The sequence below is a fragment of the Maylandia zebra genome, linkage group LG11, assembly GCF_041146795.1.
Source record: "Maylandia zebra isolate NMK-2024a linkage group LG11, Mzebra_GT3a, whole genome shotgun sequence".
NCBI lineage: Eukaryota > Metazoa > Chordata > Actinopteri > Cichliformes > Cichlidae > Maylandia > Maylandia zebra.
Window position 1 is genome coordinate 6073166 of NC_135177.1, and position 21183 is coordinate 6094348.

Here is a 21183-nt window from a genome sequence, read left to right on the forward strand (position 1 = left end):
CCCACGGACACAGAGATAAGTCAGGGACCTCCTGGCAACCTCTTGTTGGTAGGGAAAAATGTATTTTCTCCAGTGTGTTGGCAAGTAGCTGCTGGCTGTACACAGGTGAAATCAGTCATAAAGAGGGTGCCACATCTCCTTGTGTTTGCTTCAATTGCTAGCAGATTGCTGTGGTTGCAATTAGTATGGAAGACAATCACTAGCTAACTAAAGGGCAAAAAGTGTGATGAAAAAACCTGAAACAGATATTACTTGCCTACTTGCCTTACCGAATTTCCCAGAGGAACCCACCTGAGGGATTAATAAAGTTTTACCTTATCTTATCTTATCTTTCAGTGTGAAAGTTATGCGTTAGTGCTGAAACCAACTTCTTTCAAAAGGCGCCGCAATAACAAGCAACCACTTGCCAACTGGTAGTGGGGTGGTTACCAGTTGGCAAGTGGTTGCCAACTGGTAGCAACCACTTGCTCCAATGAGCGGTTTAGGCTCCAGGTCATTGGAGCTTAAACCAATCCATGCAGTATCCATGCAATAAATCTACATTTTTCAGATTTCAAAAATGAGAACCTGTAGTCAACTCTCCCATTCTGCAGCTGGTAAAATGATTAACAATATGAGAGAAAGCTCAGTGTAAGAGTGTAATTTACTCCCTGGTGTTGAAGGCAGAGATTGACAGAGTGAGAAACAAACAGATACAACCTTGATGAGATCTGCCTTCAGGTCAACTGCAAGGGTTTGTGTGTATATGTAGTAAGGAAGGTTTGTGTACGTGTTCAAGGGTGTATGACTCACATGACCCTATTGCCCTCAAGTCAACAGTAGGTGAGAATGTGTGAGAGGTGATTGTGTGTTTTGTTGTGTACTAAAGATGCACCTCTGCTGTTTCTTCTCACTTGTGTGCTTCTTTGAGGAGACTTCTCACCCCGTTGCCACATTTCACTCCCACACTGGAATATAGTGATTTTGAGCACAGTCCAGCAGCTTTGTGGAGACTAAGCCAATATTGACTTACACTGCCACTGAACACCAGCAAGCCTCAGAGTGAGACAGCTTTCTGCGGTCAGAGTCAACACAATATTAAAGTGGAACAAATTGTAAAGTGCATCTGGGGAGTATGATTTACTCAAATCTATTTTTCCACTGCGTGTGTCCATTTGGAACAGAGTAATACACTGCATTATCACGTGTTCAGCAACCTATTTAACATGGCAATCAGACCTTATTTTCCATTTATCCCCATTAACACTTTCCTCTGGTGCCATGTCTATCTTTCTTCTTTCAACTTTTCAGCGTTCAGTCTCAGTGTGGGCAGCGTGTATTGCTCCTTACTTTTTTCACTCTAATGAAATCAGACTTTGTGTAGGTGTTGCTCTTTCCTCTGCTTTCAATCCACTTATTATGGTTTCACAACTCCAACTACATATTAATACTAAGCAGACTTCATAATTCTGTGCATATTCTATGCTGTCTTCCTTCCCTCACCTCAGCCGGTCGCAGCAGATGGCCCCGCCCCTCCCTGAGCCTGGTTCTGCCGGAGGTTTCTTCCTGTTAAAAGGGAGTTTTTCCTTCCCACTGTTGCAAAAGTGCTTGCTCATAGGGGGTCATATGGCTGTTGGGTTTTTCTCTGTATGTATTATTGCAGGGTGTACCTTGCAATATAAAGCACCTTGAGGTGACTGTTGTTGTGATTTGGCGCTATATAAATAAAATTGAATTGAATTGAATTGAATATGGTCGAAACACTAAGAAACCGAATCTCATGGAAGTCCATCTAATAGTTTTTCAGATAGGCTGGATGGCAAAAATATGAATGCTAAATTATCAGGAGAGCACTTAGCATTTTTTGCACACAATCAAAATGTTTCAAAGCAGAATCCCAGGGAGCAGACTGCTTTTCAAAAATAATTTCAATATATGTATTTCTTCTATGCTATTTACTATTTGGCACCCTGTGGAGATACAATGTACAAGCATAACATTAAAACCACCTTCCTAAGATTGTCTAGGTTCGCCTCATATATAATGAAAAGAGGTCTGTCCAGGAATCACAGCGGTTTTTTAGTGGTCCGTTTGCAGGGTGCAGCCATTGTGGTTGTGTCAAGGCAAGGGTGTTTTCTATTTTTTTGTTGCCATGTTTTTTTTTGGAGTTGACAACGGTGGGTTTCACCAGCTCATCTTCACCCCTGCGGTGGTCATCAGGCTTCCCTGTTAGTGGCTTCTGCTCTTAAGCTCTGTTCAGTGTTAATAGTCTCTCACTTTGTGCTAGCTTGAGTCTAACCAGCTAACCAGCTGTGAGATAAACTCCAGCTCCACAGTTCTTGTACTGCAGCTGTTGACAGCTGGAGGGCCACTCTAACTGGAACCTGCAACAGGTGGAGAACTGTTTCATGCACCATTATGCCAAGATCACAAGTGCTGCAGTCAAGAGGGACTACAGCCAACTGCTGCTCCAGATGGTGGACTTCATCCACAGGCTGAGTCTTACTAGAGAGAAATCTTGATTATATTGCTCAGTAATGTATTTGTAACAAAGTACTTTGCAAATAAAGTATATGCAGAGGAGGAAAATTAGCACTAAGATTATTTTAAAGCCAGCTTTCTGCCTATTACATGCTCAACTGCTATGAAACTTATCGAGCACATTTGCGCAGTGCATTGGGGTCATTGTAGTAAAAAATGGATGAGGAAATCTATGCGCATGAATTACCATATCATTTGTTCTTAAAATGACTGCACAGGTTTATAATTGCTAATTGAAAAAAAGGCTATGCATAATGCTGTTACATGCATCATCAGTCACTCAGAGCAGAGAACAGATTAGACACCATGAAAGTTATATTGGATTGTAAATAACAAATTCAAATGTGATAGAGTGAAGGCCAGGAAATGCATTTTGAATAACTAGTTGTATCTTAAGAATCAAAGGGGAACCTAGTGTGATAAAAGTTGCATCAAGATTTCCAGACTGGGGAATGAGTAGTCTGAAGGTTTGGATTGAAAAAGAAAATGTCTCAAGGTGGGTATTACTTTTTTCTGCATTACTCATCATGGGGTAGGAGTATAAGCAGAGCTACATCCCTCTCCTGGTAGCCCCCAGTAGACGCATAGCCTCTCCAACATGTCCTGGGTCTGTCACAGGGTCTCTTCTCAGTTGGTCGACCTGATAAACTTCACCTGGAAGGCATTTGTACCCACCTGTTAAAGAGCTATTGCTGTTATGGCCTAAAAACTAAAAGAGACCATTATTCTTAAATGTGTTCATTATCTCTTGCATGGGGTTATTATGATTTCTTCGTTTACACTTATTAAATACTGTCTATTAGATTTTTGAGGGTGTTGTCAAACCCCCGTTTAGCCCATTTAAATCGAATTCTGGTCTTCCCCCCTTGCTGTGATTAATATGTGCGGGTGTGAACACAGTAATTACACTTGGGTGCAGACCAAAACAAACGCACCAAGACCCCTGGGAGGAGGTGGTGCTGTAAGCTCCAAACAAACTCCAGATCGGTTCGTTTCTGTTATGAACATTATCCGACCTCAATTTGAACCAACTACCAGACACATCTGGCCATTGAGCGGACTGAACATATTTTGGTTCGCTCGGAGTTTATGTGAAAACAAACTCTGTGTGAAAACAAGTTACAAACAAGCTGACAAGTTTACAAACTCATCAACTGATTCGGACAAGAGTAAATGAACTACAGGTACCAAAATACCATACGAACGATATACAAATAATATATGTAAGTGTCCTATAACATTATCTGAGTCACACCAATAACACTACAATAAAAACACAGTGAAGTTTATACATCACCAGAGGTGGGAAGTACACATACCTTGAATATTTATTTTTTTTGACTTTTTTCTACACTATCTTTATACTTTCTACTCTTAACAAGTAACCATGGGCGACCGTGGCTCAGGGGGTTGGGAAGCGTATCTGTAACCGGAAGGTCGCTGGTTCGATCCCCGGGCTCTCTGTCCTGGTCGTTGTGTCCTTGGGCAAGACACTTTACCCTACCGCCTACTGGTGATGGCCAGAGGGGTCGATGGCACGATATGGCAGCCTCGCTTCTGTCAGTCTGCCCCAGGGCAGCTGTGGCTACAACCGTAGCTTGCCTCCACCAGTGTGTGAATGAATAGTGGCATTGTAAAGCACTTTAGGTGCCTTGAAAAGCGCTATATAAATCCAACCCATCATTATTATAACATTTTCAAAACAGACTTGTTCAGTATATTTAGGGAGAGTTATTATTTCAGAGATGACTAAGATGAAAGCCGCAAAACCATATAATATTTTTTTTAAATTGGCACGACACTGGAATGAGTGCAAATGTTCATAAGTTATGGTAAGTAAGGCTAAGTTAGCATCTAGCTAGCACTACAGAAAAGGAGCAAGCATAAAGGCAGTAACTGAAAATTTAAAGTTTAGATCTAAGTCGTCAATTGGTAAATCAGATATTGGATCTCTATTGCAAAATGTCTCCTTCTGTTGGAGGAAAATAATCTGCAGTTCAGTGCTGGTAAAGAGGTTAGATTGCTGTACTGAGACAAATTTGCATCTCACAATAATTAATAAAAAAGGCTAGAACAAACTGGTGTTACTTCACTCGTAAGGTCTTCCATAAGCCACCTCTCTCCTTGAGGTGCATTTACGGAATCAAAGCCCTTTAAAAGGTGGTGGAGAGGGGACAACCCCTTTTTTGGAAGTGGTGAAAGCTTACGCTGGTGCTGAAGATTCACACAATTTTCTTTAGTGCCAGCTTGAGGAGAACTCAACATTTCCACAAACTGAATAGACAGACAACCCAAAATTTTAACCTCATGTCATTAAAATCTATGTTCACATTTTAATAAATCTCAGAAAATAAGAAAATCACCAAGCTGTTTATCTTCAGCAAGGACTGCTCTCTGGGTATCAGACTTGAGTGACTGGCTTCAGGCTGGTTTGATCACACTGTGAAACGATTTCAGAATATAATCCGAGCCCATCAGAAACATGCTGAGCGTGCTAAGCTTTGGTCGATTTCTTTCCTTGCAGCTGTAGCACAAACAGCTAGGTAGCAGTCTGAAACAGTGTACCTTTCATTTTTTAAACCTACACTCAAATTGTTACCTTAGCCTCAGTTCCCTTATCCTACCCAGGGTGTTCTTCACTGCCATTGTATGTGTGTGAGAATATGTGTCCTTCACACTATTCTTCCTGCGCCTTTGGTGTTTGGTTCCCTGCTATCAGAGTCAAGGGAGGTGTTAAGGGAGAAGGTAGAAACAAGTGTTCAGAGGCGCCCTCATCGGCTCTCAGCAAATCAATAGGAGGCTATTAGAGCTTGGCCCTATTACAGGGATTGACATCTAGAGGGGGAGAGAGCAGCCTCATGGGTTATTCATATTCCATCCCACACACACACTGTAGATGGGTGTTAGATACACATTCCATCTGAGAGTGTGGACAGAACGAAGCAGGTCCAAATGACTATTGGACGTTGTAAAATTAGCGGCAGGGTGCAGTCGCCACAGTGCAAGCAGTGCATGTCGCGACAAGCCTGACACCGAGAAGGTGACATGAAAAGAACTGAACGTAATTATTCAGTACTGTGTTAAATATTCAGTGTGAAGACGCTCTGTATACAAAGAGTTCATCTATAGCTGGGTTTGACGTGAACGGTCTACCTTTTCTTTCTTTTTCTTCTCTGTCGTGATTCCTTTTTTAAGTGGGAGATTAAAACTGTCACTGTTCTAATTTTCCTTATACGTTGAGTTTCTTGCATCAGGTTGGTGTTATATAAGCTGTAGCTTCAACTTACACCCTCTTGGTTATTTTCTGTTTTTTTCTATTTTTTTTTTTTAAATTTCTGCAGATATAAATGTAGGGGTTTGTGGGGCTAGGTTAATTGATTAATCCAAATTGCCCATAGGTGTGAATGCGGGAGTGAATGTGAGTGCGAATGGTTGTCTGTCTCTGTGTGTTGGCCCTATGACAGACTGACAACCTGTCCAGGGTGTACCCTGCCTCTTGCCCTATGACAGCTGGGATAGGCTCCAGCGCCCCCTGAAAAGGATGAGCGGAAGCGAATGGATGGATGGATGATATAAATGACCCAAATAAAAGTAAATGCTCAACATTTTACTACAGTAACGTAGCACCCTCCATTTGTTATGAATAGATGAACAGGTGCACACCATCTTTCCCATTGTGTCATTTGCATATATATTTTTATTCATTTGTATTTGAGTGCCATGTCCCTCTTCTATAATGTCTCTGAATTCAGTCGTGTGACCCTATGCACTGCATGAAGATACCATATGTGATATGTAGTAGTAAACAGCCAGTTAATTTCAGTGAGCTTTGAAAGATGGAGACAAGAAGTAGAAAACAATGTCGAACTAGAGAACTGTTTGCAAATGTTGTGGGTTTAGTCCCACTGATAACTGATAACATGAGCATCGCCTAGTTAAAGAGAGTAACCCTTTGCTGCTGCAGTGGACTCAGTAATGTCATCAAGTCGTCCTGTAGGAATCTGTGGAATAAGGTTAGGATTCCCTACATAATACTTACTTAAACAATACGTTAGACTAACCAACTGGTCTAGTACAAAGAAACCACTGTAGCTAGTATCCTAATGCTTTTATTAGCCCAGAAGGGTGGACAGCTGTCAAGACAACATGGACTACAGGCATCCAAATGAGTGTTTCTAGTTTGTAGTGAGGGAAGCAAAGTTAAATCAGACATTAACTTGTTTGTTTGTTCACATTCATTGCATGAGTGCCTTCCATCACCAGCTGCTCTGCACCTTTCTGTTCTTTTTCTTTTCGTTTTTACAAACGCTGCGATACACCTCAGTGAAAAATGTCAAGGTATGAAAAAACAGAGGTATCTAATATTACCTCGCCTAACTGGGCGCTTAATAATTTACTGTGTAGTACATCTGTGAGCTGGTTTTCAGAACTGCTAGAGGAATAATTACAACTTAAAATCACCACCTGTTCTTCAACAGATGTCATGTTCAGTTAATCCTGTCCACAGAACGTTATCTTTGATATATTTCTCTCTCCTGCATTCTAGCACTAACATACAGGCAGATTTGTAGAATTGCTGCAAATAAAATCGTGCAGGTTTAATTCTAAGAAGTTCCTGTTTATACCCGTTTATGCACAGACAACTGTCAGCTAATGATGACGCTAGAAAAGAAGTAAAAAATATAAGAATTCTTAGGCAAATCCGACAGCTGTGGTTTGCAGATGTATGCTGTTTTGTTTCTTCTGCGTAATGTGCATGTTTATTATTTCCCATCATACATGAAACCACAGGGAATATTTTGTCCCTTGGTCTGTATTAGGCAAACAGTTTAGTTTCTTTTCTAGCCATTAGTGTTGCGTTCTTGTATTGCTTCTGCTTGGAGGACATAACATAAGACAAAACTTATAATATTGATACTAATCAATATTAAAAATTACTGTGGGATTAGATACTCATTTGTAACAGTACTAATGGCAACAGAATCATCTTTGCCTACTCCGGTTGACACACAGCCCCTCCCCTCAAGTATTGAACACTTATCATAAATGTTAGCCTCACTGTGCGCGTCAGTGTTAGCCACCCAACTATTAGCATTTGCACAACAGTCACAAGGTACTGAAGAGTGGTGTCAGCTAGCTCATCCTGCAAAGGATGAGTAGTTGAAAATAACTTTATCAAATAGCATTCTTTTCATGTCACCTTCTCAGTGCTGTGTCTTATCATAAGCTAAAGGCTATGGCTCATAATAAAACAATAACATTATGGTTGCCATGAGGCAGCAAATCTTATCAGTCCTGCAACTAAAACGCTGTGAAAAAGCAACAGAAAATTCAGAATTTCTTGGATATGAACTTGTCGTGTATGTATACTGAAAGCGCTTCTGCAGAAAATCTCTCCTCAAAAAACACACTGTGAAAAAATTAAGTCAGCATCAAATGATGATGAGCTATTCCTGATGTTTCTAAACAAGAAAAGAAAGAAATGGAGATTCTGGGTTCATCCAGTTCTCACGAGCAACCAGCAGCAGGGAGAGTTTCATGGTTTGATCCAGAAGTTGAAGCTGTGTCACGACCACTTTTGTACATATTTCAGGATGCCAGCTGGCAGTTTGAGCTCTTGTTGACAGAGTTGGGACCAACTCTGTCAAGGATCCGACTGACCTGGAGCAGCATCAAGCTGTGTGTTTGAGTTAAAATAGTATAACTTATCGTCCAGCGAAACTAGGGCTCTAGTCTGAAGCTGAGAAAAGTCTAACATCAACTAGAGAGAAACAGCCTATCTTACCAACTCTGTTTGATCAGCAAAGTATGGAGCCAGTCACCAGAAGCACAGCACCCAATGTTCCCTCTAAGCTGTGCGCGTGCGCAATTGCGCACTGCTGGCACGGTCTCTGCGCACAGAAAATCTGCATTGTGCACAAAAAAAAAACTAACCTGAATTGAAATTAAAATTAAAACTTTAACAATTCTGTTTTGCAGTGTTAGTCAGTGAGTGACTGGCTGCTCCCGTATGTGTTTAGAATGATGCCACCTTATCCCATAGTCCATCCAATGATGCGATTCACATTCGTATATACGCAGCTAATCAACGTCGTTGACAGGCTATGACAGCGTGGCTGATGTGGAGTGAAGCCATGTTAATGACAACGTGTACAACCATTGGAGACGTGAGCAGGACAGATGGAACAAGTGTGGACTTCACACCAGTTTTTAAATTGTGTTGATAAGCCACGTAAAACCAGAGTTATGATAAAAATATCTGCAATGTTTGGTTTTCTTCCTGAATCCTATCGTTGTTTATATTTACTGCGGGAAAAAACGGTAAAAACTGCGTTTTATAAGGAAAACGCTCGAAAGCCTGTGAGCAAAACCAAAACCAAAAAAAACCACCCTTTCCTATTGGTCGAAAAATGTACCATGTCGACCAATCAAAAAATGATATGACAACATGGCCAACATGACCAATTGTTTAGGAAGGGGGAAGTTTTAGGAGTGACGGCGGTGTTTTGAGATGTGAGAGATTTGCGACGTTTAGCGCAAATCTTGTGTAGTTAGTGTGTAGTCAGTAGTTTTGTTGTGTGTGTCAGAACAATGAGGCGACTGCTGAATGTTACAGGTGTTACAGGAGTGATACATCTCCTGGTGTCAGGCCTGCAGGTATCAGGCTGATGTTCTCCTTTATCTCATAGTGGACAGAAATTTTTTTTTTGGAGTGGCACAAATAATTTGTGTGGCATCAAATTTGATGCAGAACAGCTGATTGTTCTGTAAATAGTTTGAAATGTTTATTTAAAAAAACCGCCTTTGCTGCATTTTTAGGTAAACAGCTGCAAAAAACTTTGTTTGCATAACATAATTGTTTGTATTTTTTTGTATTTGTAACGGTATTTAAAATACAAATTGAAAATTCTAGTAACAATCATAGATCCCACCGCCCTTTGGGAAAAATACCTTTAAAAACACTAACCAGGCAATTTGTTACTTGCGTCGTTAACACAATATCTAAAAAGCCACTCACATGGCAGGAAATCAATCCATTTAGGCATGTAAGTATGGTCAAGACTGAGGAAGAAAAGTGATTTAGTGACTTTGAATGTGGCATGGGTGTTCTGAGTATATCAGGAACTGCTGGTCCTCCCAGATTTTCCAGTATAATCGTCTCTATGATTTACAGAGAATAGACTGAAAAAGAGATTTTCCAAATCTGCAGCAAGTGTGTGATGCTGTTCAGGTCTGTAAGGACCAAAATCTCTGACGAGTGTTTTCAGCACTTTGTCGAATCTGTGCTATGAAGCATTAAGACGGTTCTCAATGCAAAACTGGGTCCAACCCAGCACTAGCAAGATGCACACTTAACTGGCTAGTGAGTCTGGACAACTGTATTGCTAGCAGATGTCTTCATTAAGTGAACATAAGTAAGGTCAGTGTCAGTATGTGTAGGTGTTTTTGAATGTATGATCCTTAACTCCACCAGTCTAAAAATCTTGGCACACAAACTGCAAATCCAACTCCAGCCTAGAACAATTACCCAGATTTCACATTTATTGTCACCCTGAGCACCATCAAAGCTGTCAAAAGCATGCTTTTTTCCTTTAATTTAGTAGAAACATAATTTTCTCTGGATAATCTCAAGCGTACTTCCAGTGGTGTAAACAGGATTACTGTGGGCAGCTCTAATCTAAGGAGCCAGGCTTTATTTGCAGTCGTTGCTTTGAAGTGTGTGTGTAAACATACCAAGATATGGCCAACTGAATCCCACCTTCTTAATCAAACAGTAAACAAACAGAAATGTAGCCAGTACCTTGTAAATGTATACTGCAAGTCACCAATGCACCAGTACTGTATCTGTAGTCACGAGACATTTTCTTAAGCTCTTAAAGTAAAACATTTCATTTGGTTCTGTGTTGTGAAAAGAGAGCTGAAAATGTCACACATTATCTATATAAACATTTATTGTTAGCCGTTACGAACCATTAATCACATTCTGTAAACCAGTATGGCTAAGATTAGCAAACAGCAATAGCTCTCGTTCCTTGCAGGTTCACAGGTCCACATGCACCTGCAGCACTTAAACATCTAGCTGACTAGCATGCCCTTGACTCAATGAACAAAACACTTTCAATTGAAACAACAGGTACAATACACTGAACCTTTATTTAATGTCTAATGTCACCAGCAGGCAAACTTACTGGCTTATCAAACTGTTTGTTTTAAGAGCCAGATGGCAGTTGAGAATAATGAGGGGGTAAATGTTACATTTATCTTTACTGTCAGTGTTGCAGCCTCATTAAAAAAAGGCCTGTTGAGTTCCAAGACAGCCACTGATAAAAGGCTCCTCTCAACCCAATTGAAATGTGTGTTCAATCCCTGGCACATTCAAAGTGTCCTTGGGCAAGGCACTGAAACCCAAAATGCTCCAGACGCAGCTGTCATAGTGTCTCTGTGCGCGGTAGGTAGAAAATGCTTAAAGGCACAGAATAAAGGACAGTGTGTTTGAGTCAGTCGATTTACCGAGACCGAGTATACCGAGTATACTGTCACCTTATGTTCATTAGGGTTGTGAGAATTAACTGATAGAGCATAGTATTTAATTTTTAGTATTTTAGTATGTTTTGCATGTACCGAAACAGGGACACTAAATATCGAGATAATGTTAGGCGAGCAAACTTACTATAAATCAGCTCAACCAAAAAACCACCTGACACACTTAGCTTGACAAAGTCCCATTTAGCACAAGGGAACTGGAAGCAACTGGGTGCCAGCTGGTTGTCCATCCATCCATCCATTCGCTTCCGCTTCTCCTTTTCAGGGTCGCTGGAGCCTATCCCAGCTGTCATAGGGCGAGAGGCGGGGTACACCCTGGACAGGTCACCAGTCTGTCGCAGGGCCAACACACAGGGACAGACAACCATTCGCCCTCACATTCACTCGCACATTTACACCTAATGGCAATTTGGATTTTCCAATTAACCTATCCCCACAAGCTGCATGTCTTTGGACGGTGGGAGGAAGCCGGAGTACTCGGAGAGAACCCACGCAAACACGGGGAGAACATGCAAACTCCACACAGAAAGACCCCGGCCTGATGTTGGAATTGAACTCGGGATCTTCTTGCTGTGCGGCAACAGTGCTAACCACCGTGCTGCCCTGCTGGTTGTATTCTGGTTATACTCCTAAAGAACAGGAAGGTCACTGAGTGCAAATGTAATAATTAATTGCGAATTTCTGTCTATGGAGATTTTTGACAGTTCATCACAGTTAATTGCTGTATTATCAGAAACAGACTGCACGTAATTGCTAACCTGACCCCATTCAGTCACAAACTGATAACACACTATCTCCAAATTATGGCAGGGTTTAGTAACAGTGTTGGTTACTAAGAAAAACTGAAGTAAGATAACCTAGTATACCTCTGATGCAACATTGTTTTTTGGTTTTGTTGCAAATTTGTGAAGACATCATTGTGATATTCCTCACTATCCAATCTGCAGCAAAATGTATCACAATGAAAGCCAGAAACCAAACAGCGAAAAAAGGATAAAGAACCAAGCAGAAACAGACAGCAGTGAGGACACTTCCACTGCCACCAAAATCACCCAGATCACCAGAGTACAAACATCACAACACAGAGTCCACATGGCCACAGAAACCTGAAGTGACCACAACCAACTGTGGAGACCAAGCAGCAGTAGAGACAGGAAGGATGCAGGAAGGTCTCCCTGTCATATTACAGCTGTGGCACGCAGGATTAGGACCCAAACAAAAGGTCGAACTGAAAAAGACAGCTTTATTTGCTGTGACAAAAACTCGGAATATTACAACAGAGAAAAACAAAACCGACACTGGAAACTAGGAAACTAGAAAAACACAGCACCAGAAGATCTCAGGCAAGACAGAGAAAAACGACAGCAATGAGGGAGTACGACGCGACAACGCACAGAGGAAAACACAGGACTAATCAGACAGGAAGCAAAACTGAATACACCGAACAGAGGACAAGGAACTATCAAAATAAAAAAGGAAACATAAGACTTTTACAAAGACGCAGACTTGACACTGTGACATGGAGACACGATGACTAGGGGAACAGAGGGAACATGAAACATGGAGACAAGAGGAACTAACCGTGGAACACAGGGAAGGCAGAAAACTAGAGACTAGAAACTACGCATATAACACACAGAGACAAATAGGGAAAACATGAATAACACTAAATCAAAGAATATTAATCCAGGACCTGAAACACAAATACTGGGGCACAGACGTGATTTACAGTTGAAAAAAGTATTGTGAGTGAAGTGATAATGTCATGATTCCTACCTCTAATGTTTGTTATCATTCACAGTGACGGTGTGCTGATCACGGGCTGCATTGCCAACTTACCACGAAAGGCATTTGACCAAATCAAGCAAAAAAATATCTCAGCTTTTCTAACTGCATAAATATCCAGATATTTGCAAACATTTGCAAACTGGCACAGGAATTAGTCTTTGAGTTTTGAATTTGGATTTTCTTGCTACTCTAAACTCCCCTAAAAACATAAAGAGAAAAAACTTGGCATGAAACACAACTAATGCCTCTAATGCATAGAGCCACATGTGCAGTGCTGCTGGAGCGCAACATAAAAATGTTTCACCACTTTATTTCTGCAAATGAGGAAATGGCAGATTCACATTCTGCTTAATTTAAGCTAATGGTAACTGTACACTTATGCTTTATGGTAAAATGTAAGAAAAATGAACCTTAAACTTATATGGTGCTGGTTGCCTCAGCAACAGCACAGTAAATTGAAATTCACTAGCTGGGCCGACGTTCTCATTTTAGGTTAGTAGTTAAAGGTGAATGCTTGGACATGAATTGAGCTGCGGTTGGGGAAAGGGCTGGAAGGGGACTGGCGACGGCTCCCAGGCCTGGCAGATCCCCATGTACTAAATAGGAGTGAAGAAGTTAAAGAATTGAGAACAAGGAGAGAGGGAGGGTGGGGCACGTAAACGAGAATGAACAGCTTGCAGAACTGGGTGAACCTATATAGATGACAACCGGAAGGAGGGTGTTTGGAGGCGTGGTCCCACTCCTGAAATTCCCATACATAATCTCCAATAAATGCCTATTTCTAACTGTAAATGTAAAAGCAGTAAAAGATCCTTTTATTTTTGTAGCTGAAACAGTACAATCATGAACATTGTTGCTGTTTTCTTATTCATTCTTATTAACATTGTATTTCTGTTTCTCCTATATGATTTTCAAATCTAAAGCCTTGTCATCGCCTTTTTATGGAAAACTCAAATTACAAGCTAAAAATATAACATAAATTACAAAATTACACATTTCAAATGTATGTTTTTTTTTCTTCGTTAATTAAAGAAATTAAGCATCAGATAAAGAGAGGGGGCAACCGGGATGGTTTTTACCACAGGGTAATAGTGGAATAGAGAGAATAGGGCTGTGAGCAAAAGCCTCTTCCCACACACTACGGGTAATCAGATAAGTTACGCATGTCTCCAGCATTTTCACTCAGTTCTGAAGGACATTTACTCATCACTCTTCATGATACACAGTTCTGTGAGTCAGTGAGGAAGATGTAGGGAACATTGAGCTCAGACCAGGACTCTCAGACTGCCGTGTTTCCTTCATACTGTCTCTGTTCAAAGTGAGTAATTTCAGGATGCTGGAGACTTGTGGCCAAATTACATGAAAAGATCCTAATCGATTGTGGCCCCTGGACTACCCTCACAGCTCAGTGATGTTCCTGGGGGGATTCATTGCAGCTTACTGCTTTTACTTATTGCATTTGTACCTCTGAATCCTTTAGTGCTTCCATTTGATTTGGTTTCTCATCAGTGCACTAATAAATGTTGTAAATATCCACACTGAATGACTCCCAATCATTAGTGTAGTATTCCCATATACTACAAAGTAACTACCTATCATTGTCAAGTTTCCACTCTCTACTCGCAGGCTGTCGTTTAGCACAGAAACAGCAGCTCTGACAGGATCATTAGCAGCTAACACTTTTTAAACGAGCTCCACTAAAATTGCAAACCCAAAGACACAGACCCTGAGAACCAAAAGTGCACATACACACCGGGAGCTATATTGGATTTTTAATTGAACCGATGGTACTGGATCTATACTCACAGACACAGGCACACACTTTTTGCACACACAAGCAGAAATCCAAAGAAACACTTCTGGTGTGTAGGTATTGCTCATTAAGTTAATCCATGATGTAAAAAAAAAATCAGCCTGTCAGCTCTGGTATGCTGCAGAACACACTCAAACTAACAAAAGAGTTAAAAGATAGAATGAATGAGACTGAGCAATTAATCACATCATATACTCACAATTATTAATTAAGGGATGATTTAACTCACACATCAGATCTTGAAAGAAATATTAAATTATAACATCTTTACTGGCGTATTAATGCTCAGTGGAAACCAAAACCACCCACCCTGTGAGGGCTGGATTCAAAGTCACACCAAAAATCAGTTGAATCTAGAATTTTAAATAAAATGCGTTATAATGTGTTATCACTGCTGTTGTATTTGTTTCATTTTGTTCATGTTTCCATTTGCAAAGATGTCCGTCATTGTTTTCTCACAGGGGAAGCACTGACGGGTGCTGGAAATGTCTCCAGTGATAAATCCAGGAAAACTGCAGTACTTCTCGTCTCCAGAGCTTAAGCGTACTGGCAGTGACATGCACATAAATTCCATCTGCACAGTTTGCTACTCGTTACTTATACGATGTTCAGCCTGTCGCTAAAAGAGATGCACTGCTTTTATTTATTTATTTTTTTAACCAGAAACACTCAATTTTATTTTAGCTCCTTCATCAAAGTATTAAAAGTAACTCGAGGTGCTTCATACAACATGCCAACAGTCTGGTGATTCTTAACTTGGCAATTACTGCACTGCTACAAATTATAGTGAGTCACTAACACAAAATGTACTTTCAAAAATTACCGTACATATGGTACATTGTATGTAAAATATATTGGCTCCTGTGAATTCTTACTGCAAGCAGTGACATTACACAACAGATTCTTTCTAGCATAATATAAACACTACACATTTGTGAGTTTTCTCTGGGGAAAAACTTGCCAACCTGACTGTGTTATTTGCTGTTAAGAAAAAAAACTGGAATAGATATAAAAGGAAAACATAGTTAAACATCTGCTGCATTAGGAAGAGAAGGAGGCTATTGTGTTTGCGGGAACATGGATGCAGTGCTTGGATCATAAAAAAGCTTAAATGCATCTGCCTCTGATGACCTTGCTGGCAAAGACATGCATGTGTGGTGTTTAAATGCTTGTATGAATTTAATACTAATGCTCAGGTTTCCTCCCACATTTGAAAGACTGTAGTCTTATTAGATCATCTTACTCCACTAAAAAAAGCTCACCGTCTGTTAAATCCAATGCATTAATCCACGTTTTTCTTCTCTGTCAAAACCTACATTACCCAAAATTCAACATGCTACAAGTTATTCGTCATGTTAGTCCAATTTAAAAAAGTGGAGATAAACATCTGCTTTCCACACACTGTCCATATAGAAGCTAATTTCTCTGCTCTCCAACTTCTTAAAGAAAAAAGTCAGAAACATAGTTTTTAAAGTACTGATTGTTTCTTTTAAAATCTAATAAACTCAGTGAGTAGCTGTATGGATTTCAACTCAGTAGTGGTGATGCCTTCCAGAAGATAAAAGAAATGCAGTGGGTGGGAACTTTGTCACAATTTGTCACGGTAGATTACTGAAAAAAAATGAGATGAACAGACATTAAATGCACTTGATCAGCAAAGTGTAAAAACACATTAATCTTCAGGGAGCCCACACTATCCAGTGAGGAAGCTTAAACCACTGAGAATCAATTTAACCTGCGTTGGTGTAGATGAACATGACAAATGGAGCACTGGAAGAGAAATCCCCAAACCGGGGGTTTCCACAGACCAACTAAGTTATCCTCTCCAAAACCCTCTGCTAAATGGATTTTTCTTTAGGTTTGGTTTTTGATAACATCCTGTAACTAGTCCAGCTCCTCCAGGATGACAAATAAAGGAGAAAATAGTACCAACCCCAAGCATAACATGAGGTTTGTGTCCCTGTTAGTCGCACAAGAAACCCAAAATTTTCCTTAAGTGATCAAATAAAAACCTTGGTCAGTTAAAACTAGGATCTCTGAAAATGGCCTGTGATGTCATCTACACATGAAAAAAAACCCACGCACAAAGAGTACTTGCTGAGAAACAGCAATTTATATTAGATTAGCGAAGGTGCACACAGTGGGTCATAGAACTGAGCGCTATCCCAGGGGCGTAATGGATAAATCCTAATCAGAGTGATGCTCTTCTTATTGTCTGCATAAAGGACTGCTGACAAAAGCTGGAACTAGCCTAGCAATTCCTCTCAGGTGTGAGTCACCACAGTGCACAGCATAACTCAGTGACTTGAACAGAGGAAGGGAGAGGAGAATTAGGCATCACACTTAGAATAAAAAGGGAATGAGAAATAAAGGCAACTATTTCAGGAAATCTCTCATACTCTGTTGGTTACTGTCTGGCTGAGGATGAAACTCTACCCCTGACACACACACACACACACACACACACACACACACACACACACACACACACACACACACACACACACACACACACACACACACACCAGAACAGAGGCCACTGTGGAGAAAATATAACAGACTTCAGATTGTGTTTTTCTCAAGTAAGTGACTCCAGTTCTTGTAATCATAGGTGCAACATGATCCAACAGTAAGGGAGACAATACAAGCAATTTATCAAACACCTGTTGAACAACCAGAACACACGTTTGCAGAACCTGTGATGTGTGTTTGATTGCTCCCCCGACCCTCAATTCCCTGCACGGCTAAGAACATCCTGGTATATTTTGCTCAAATGTTGTAATAGACAGTGATGTTTGGGACAAGGTTTTGCAATTGCCATCCAGAATTACAATTTGGGACCTCAGCTGTCCCAAATGTAAATGTTATGTAGGCAATGTTATGTTTGAGAATTCAAATGTCGGCAGTATGTAAGTAAGAACGTCTTAGTACAGAAAAAGGTAATACTCCTATGTCTGCTTGGGAACGTTTCAGTGTCTTTTAAAGAAAATGAGGATGTGATCCAGTCTCTGGAAGGGAAAACCATAAAGGTCATGTTTTTCCCGTCCAGGTGGAAAAACCTGGAAATTACATTAATGGAAGCACACATCCTTTTCAGCAGAAATGGTGGAGGCCCTGGAACGTTTGGGGGGTTACTTATAAACTGGATTAAAATGGATATATTCATAATTGTATTTCACCAACAAAATGAACTACTGTGCAAGTGCAGTCTATTTTCTAATTACATTACTGATGTCACAACCCCTCAAACCAAATAAATCAGTCTAGCAGCACGTCTGTAGCACTTTTTGTTCATCTATCTTTAACCCTCTCAGGCTCAAATGAAACTTTTTGTTGCTAATGCACAACCAAGTCCTGCAGTGGTACTTCTGAGTAAAAAAAACTCATAGAATATGTATGTGGGGTAATCAGGTTGTTAGTTTTTAACTGTTGCAAATTGGCAACGCCTGCCTCGAGAGGGTTAAAATGTGAACAAACAGAAAAAAATACCACTGGTTTAAAATTTCACACCGTAATCTGCAATATAAACTTTTTTTATAACTGCATTAATTCTCCTAAGTGTGGCTGACAAAAAGCAACATGACAGTGCACTTGGCTCATTAGGCAAGCTAAAGTCTGACAGGAACTGCAGCTCAGGCCAACTACAATTAACTCTTTTTGCCTCCCTCTTCTCATCCAAGGAGCTTACCAGCTTCAGCAGTTGCTACTGCAGCCAAACTGACACTGAAAAGATTTGAGAGCCAGTAACAACAGGTTTAAAGATTTCATTTATGAACTTTAACCCACATATTACATTTGTAGCCACACACAGAGTTATTTAATATACCACTACAGACAAAATTAGAAAAAATATTTGTAGGGAAAGATCATCCCGATCACAGATGGCTGGACATCACTTACAGTGAAAGTACATATTAGCTCGCAGTATCACTGGAATACATAAACCAATCCTTATAGTGATGGCAGTACATATTATAGCTAACGTTGACAGCCCCACATCACACCCCCTCCACTGGACTCCTGGGCTGCGATTGTACTGATGAGAAAATCTCTATGCAGGATGAATGTGATTACCAGGAAAACTGCATAAAACTGGGAATTTGATGAACAGCCAGAAATACAATAAACACGAAATGACCACATCAGTGGACTTTATAATAGCCCATAATATGCTTGGGTGTCACTTTGACTAAATGAATGAAGTTAGAAAGAATACAATTCAAATTCAGTGCAGTCACAATGATAAGTTTTTCCAGATTATTTATCTCCTTGAAGATTGTCTGGTTAGGAAAAACATTAGAAATGGCACAGCCATCAACTTAAGTGCAATCAGACATACAGCAGACTGCCCTGTACTGCTATGCTCCTCTGTTGTATCTGCTATGTCATGTATAAGTCGGGTAAGAGTTCATATTGGCAATAATAAGCTTTTAATACAAAAAAATGCTACAAATTATACTTGTTGAATATATAATAGTCTTCACACGGTATAATTTTCTGTCCAGTGGAAACCTTTTTTTCCCACAGGCATAAAGTGTGCAGAGATTAGTTTTGTACACTATGTACATGAAACATTTATTATAAAAGCTCATTAAATCCAACTCAGCATGAACCAGGTGTTTCAGATTAAAGTTACCCATAACATGACATTATATTATTCTAGTACATCACCACTTCAGCTTTATACTTTACAAGTGATCTGTGGCTTGTAATCCTCTTAGGAAAAATGTTTAGGCGACTTTCTTCTTGGTGGGAACATTACTACAAACAGCTTTGCGTTAGTTACAAGGTGTGACCAGATGGCTTCTTACACATAACGCTGCATCTTTAATTACCTCCTAAATGTAACAGTTTGGCCAGTGTGGGTTTTTGTGTCTGAGAGCAGACATTCATCAATCTCACTCCATAAATGTCTTTTTTTCCCAATCCACGAGCCAATGAAAGCACATGCTTATACAACTATGTGCTTTGTGTAACTTGTGAAGCAAATGTCAGAGTAATAACAACAACAGGTCTTTTTATTGCTTTTATCCAGCAAAGCAGAAATCAATGTCAGAACCATGACTGGGAGAGCTTTAAAAAGAGGAGGAAACCCAGGCTGCACATGACTGACCCTCAGTGTTGGAACCTGGTTGAAACAAATGTTGGCTTTTCAATGTTGTACAAGGAATAAGACATTTCATGCTAGATTCATGTATGAATATTAGCCAGAATTAATGTTTCGATATTAAGGCCGATCAAAAAGCCCATGTTTGTCTACATACAAGATACAAGATGTTCCACCTTTTAAAGCTGAAAGGCATCACTCAGCCTCCTCCATATAATGTAAAATAGCTCATGACTGATCTCATAAAATAACATTTGACTTGTGCATGCAAGTAATTTAAAACTTGGATTCAACTGTATTTAGGTCTGAAATGCATGCCTAAATAAAGCAGCTGACCAACAGCACGTCAGCCTGACACTGGTAACCTTCAAGAGAGCGGAGAATCCAAAGCAGACATTGACACTGGAGTGTTTTGCTTGTTTAAAAAAATAAAACTTTTAACAAACTGATAAACAGAAAAGTCAAGATCTGAGTGTCTGTGATGAACTCTATTAACTTATTGTCTAGTTAGCAATTTAGCTAGCTAGCACGTAATGAAATTTAGGTTGTATCAATGTTAACTAGCTTGGGAAGTTACTACACTACAACCCACAAGGTGAGGGTCACATGACCTAGCTGTTTTTTTCTGGGTTTGTGGGTAGGTTGATGCTTTTAAAAAAACGTGCCTTTCACTCATTGTCATCATGTCATCATTATTATTATTGTTATTATTGTTATTATCAGTAGTAGTAGCAAACTCCATTCATTGTCCTGTGTCTTCTGGATAACTTTAATAGTGCATGTCAGCTTTTTTGATCTAAAGAAATTGTCCTGCTGAACTGTATATACACATCTTGATGCATTCTCAATCATCCAGGAAAGTAAATCTCCAAAAGTTGATTCTGTTCATCTGGACGTAGCGTTTTGTGGGAGAAACGTTTCGTCACTCATCCAAGTGACTTCTTCAGTCTCAGCTGACTGCAGGTTTCCCCAACCTTATAAACAGTACATTTACATTATGGCTGAAACCAGCCCACTGAGGGAACAATGGGCTGGGAGGTCAGTTCCTTAATCTTAATTATACAAATTCTCATAACCATTGATCAACAACCACTGATCAAAACCCACTGATCAAAGACCATGAGTACCATTCACAGAGAGTTCGGGAATGGCTGCAATCACAGCATTGTAAGATGGCGAAAGATGTACCCTTAGGCCCCCTCCTCGATTCAGAGATGGTCTTTCCCTTTTCACGTAAATGGCCTCCTATACTCCGCGCTCAAACCAGCGTTCCTCCCTGCAGTCAGCTGAGACTGAAGAAGTCACTTGGATGAGTGAGGAAACGTTTCTCCCACAAAACGCTACGTCCAGATGAGCAGAACCAATTTTTGGAGATGTATATAGACAGTTTAATATTACTACAGTAGGAAGC

General features: G+C 40.2%; 1 protein-coding gene across 3 annotated transcripts in view; it reads right to left on the bottom strand.

Moving 5' to 3' along the window:
* gask1a (golgi associated kinase 1A) overlaps nt 1–21183 on the bottom strand; it is a 75962-nt gene that overhangs the window by 16544 nt on the left and 38235 nt on the right. The window contains exon 4 of one of the 3 annotated variants that reach the window (XM_076889705.1): nt 18474–19793. The exons of the other annotated variants lie outside the window; for them this stretch is intronic. Coding sequence (XP_076745820.1) covers nt 19617–19793 — 177 coding nt within the window. The 3' untranslated portion in view covers nt 18474–19616. Of the gene's footprint in view, nt 1–18473; nt 19794–21183 lie in introns of those variants that run through there. 3 annotated transcript variants of the gene reach the window in all.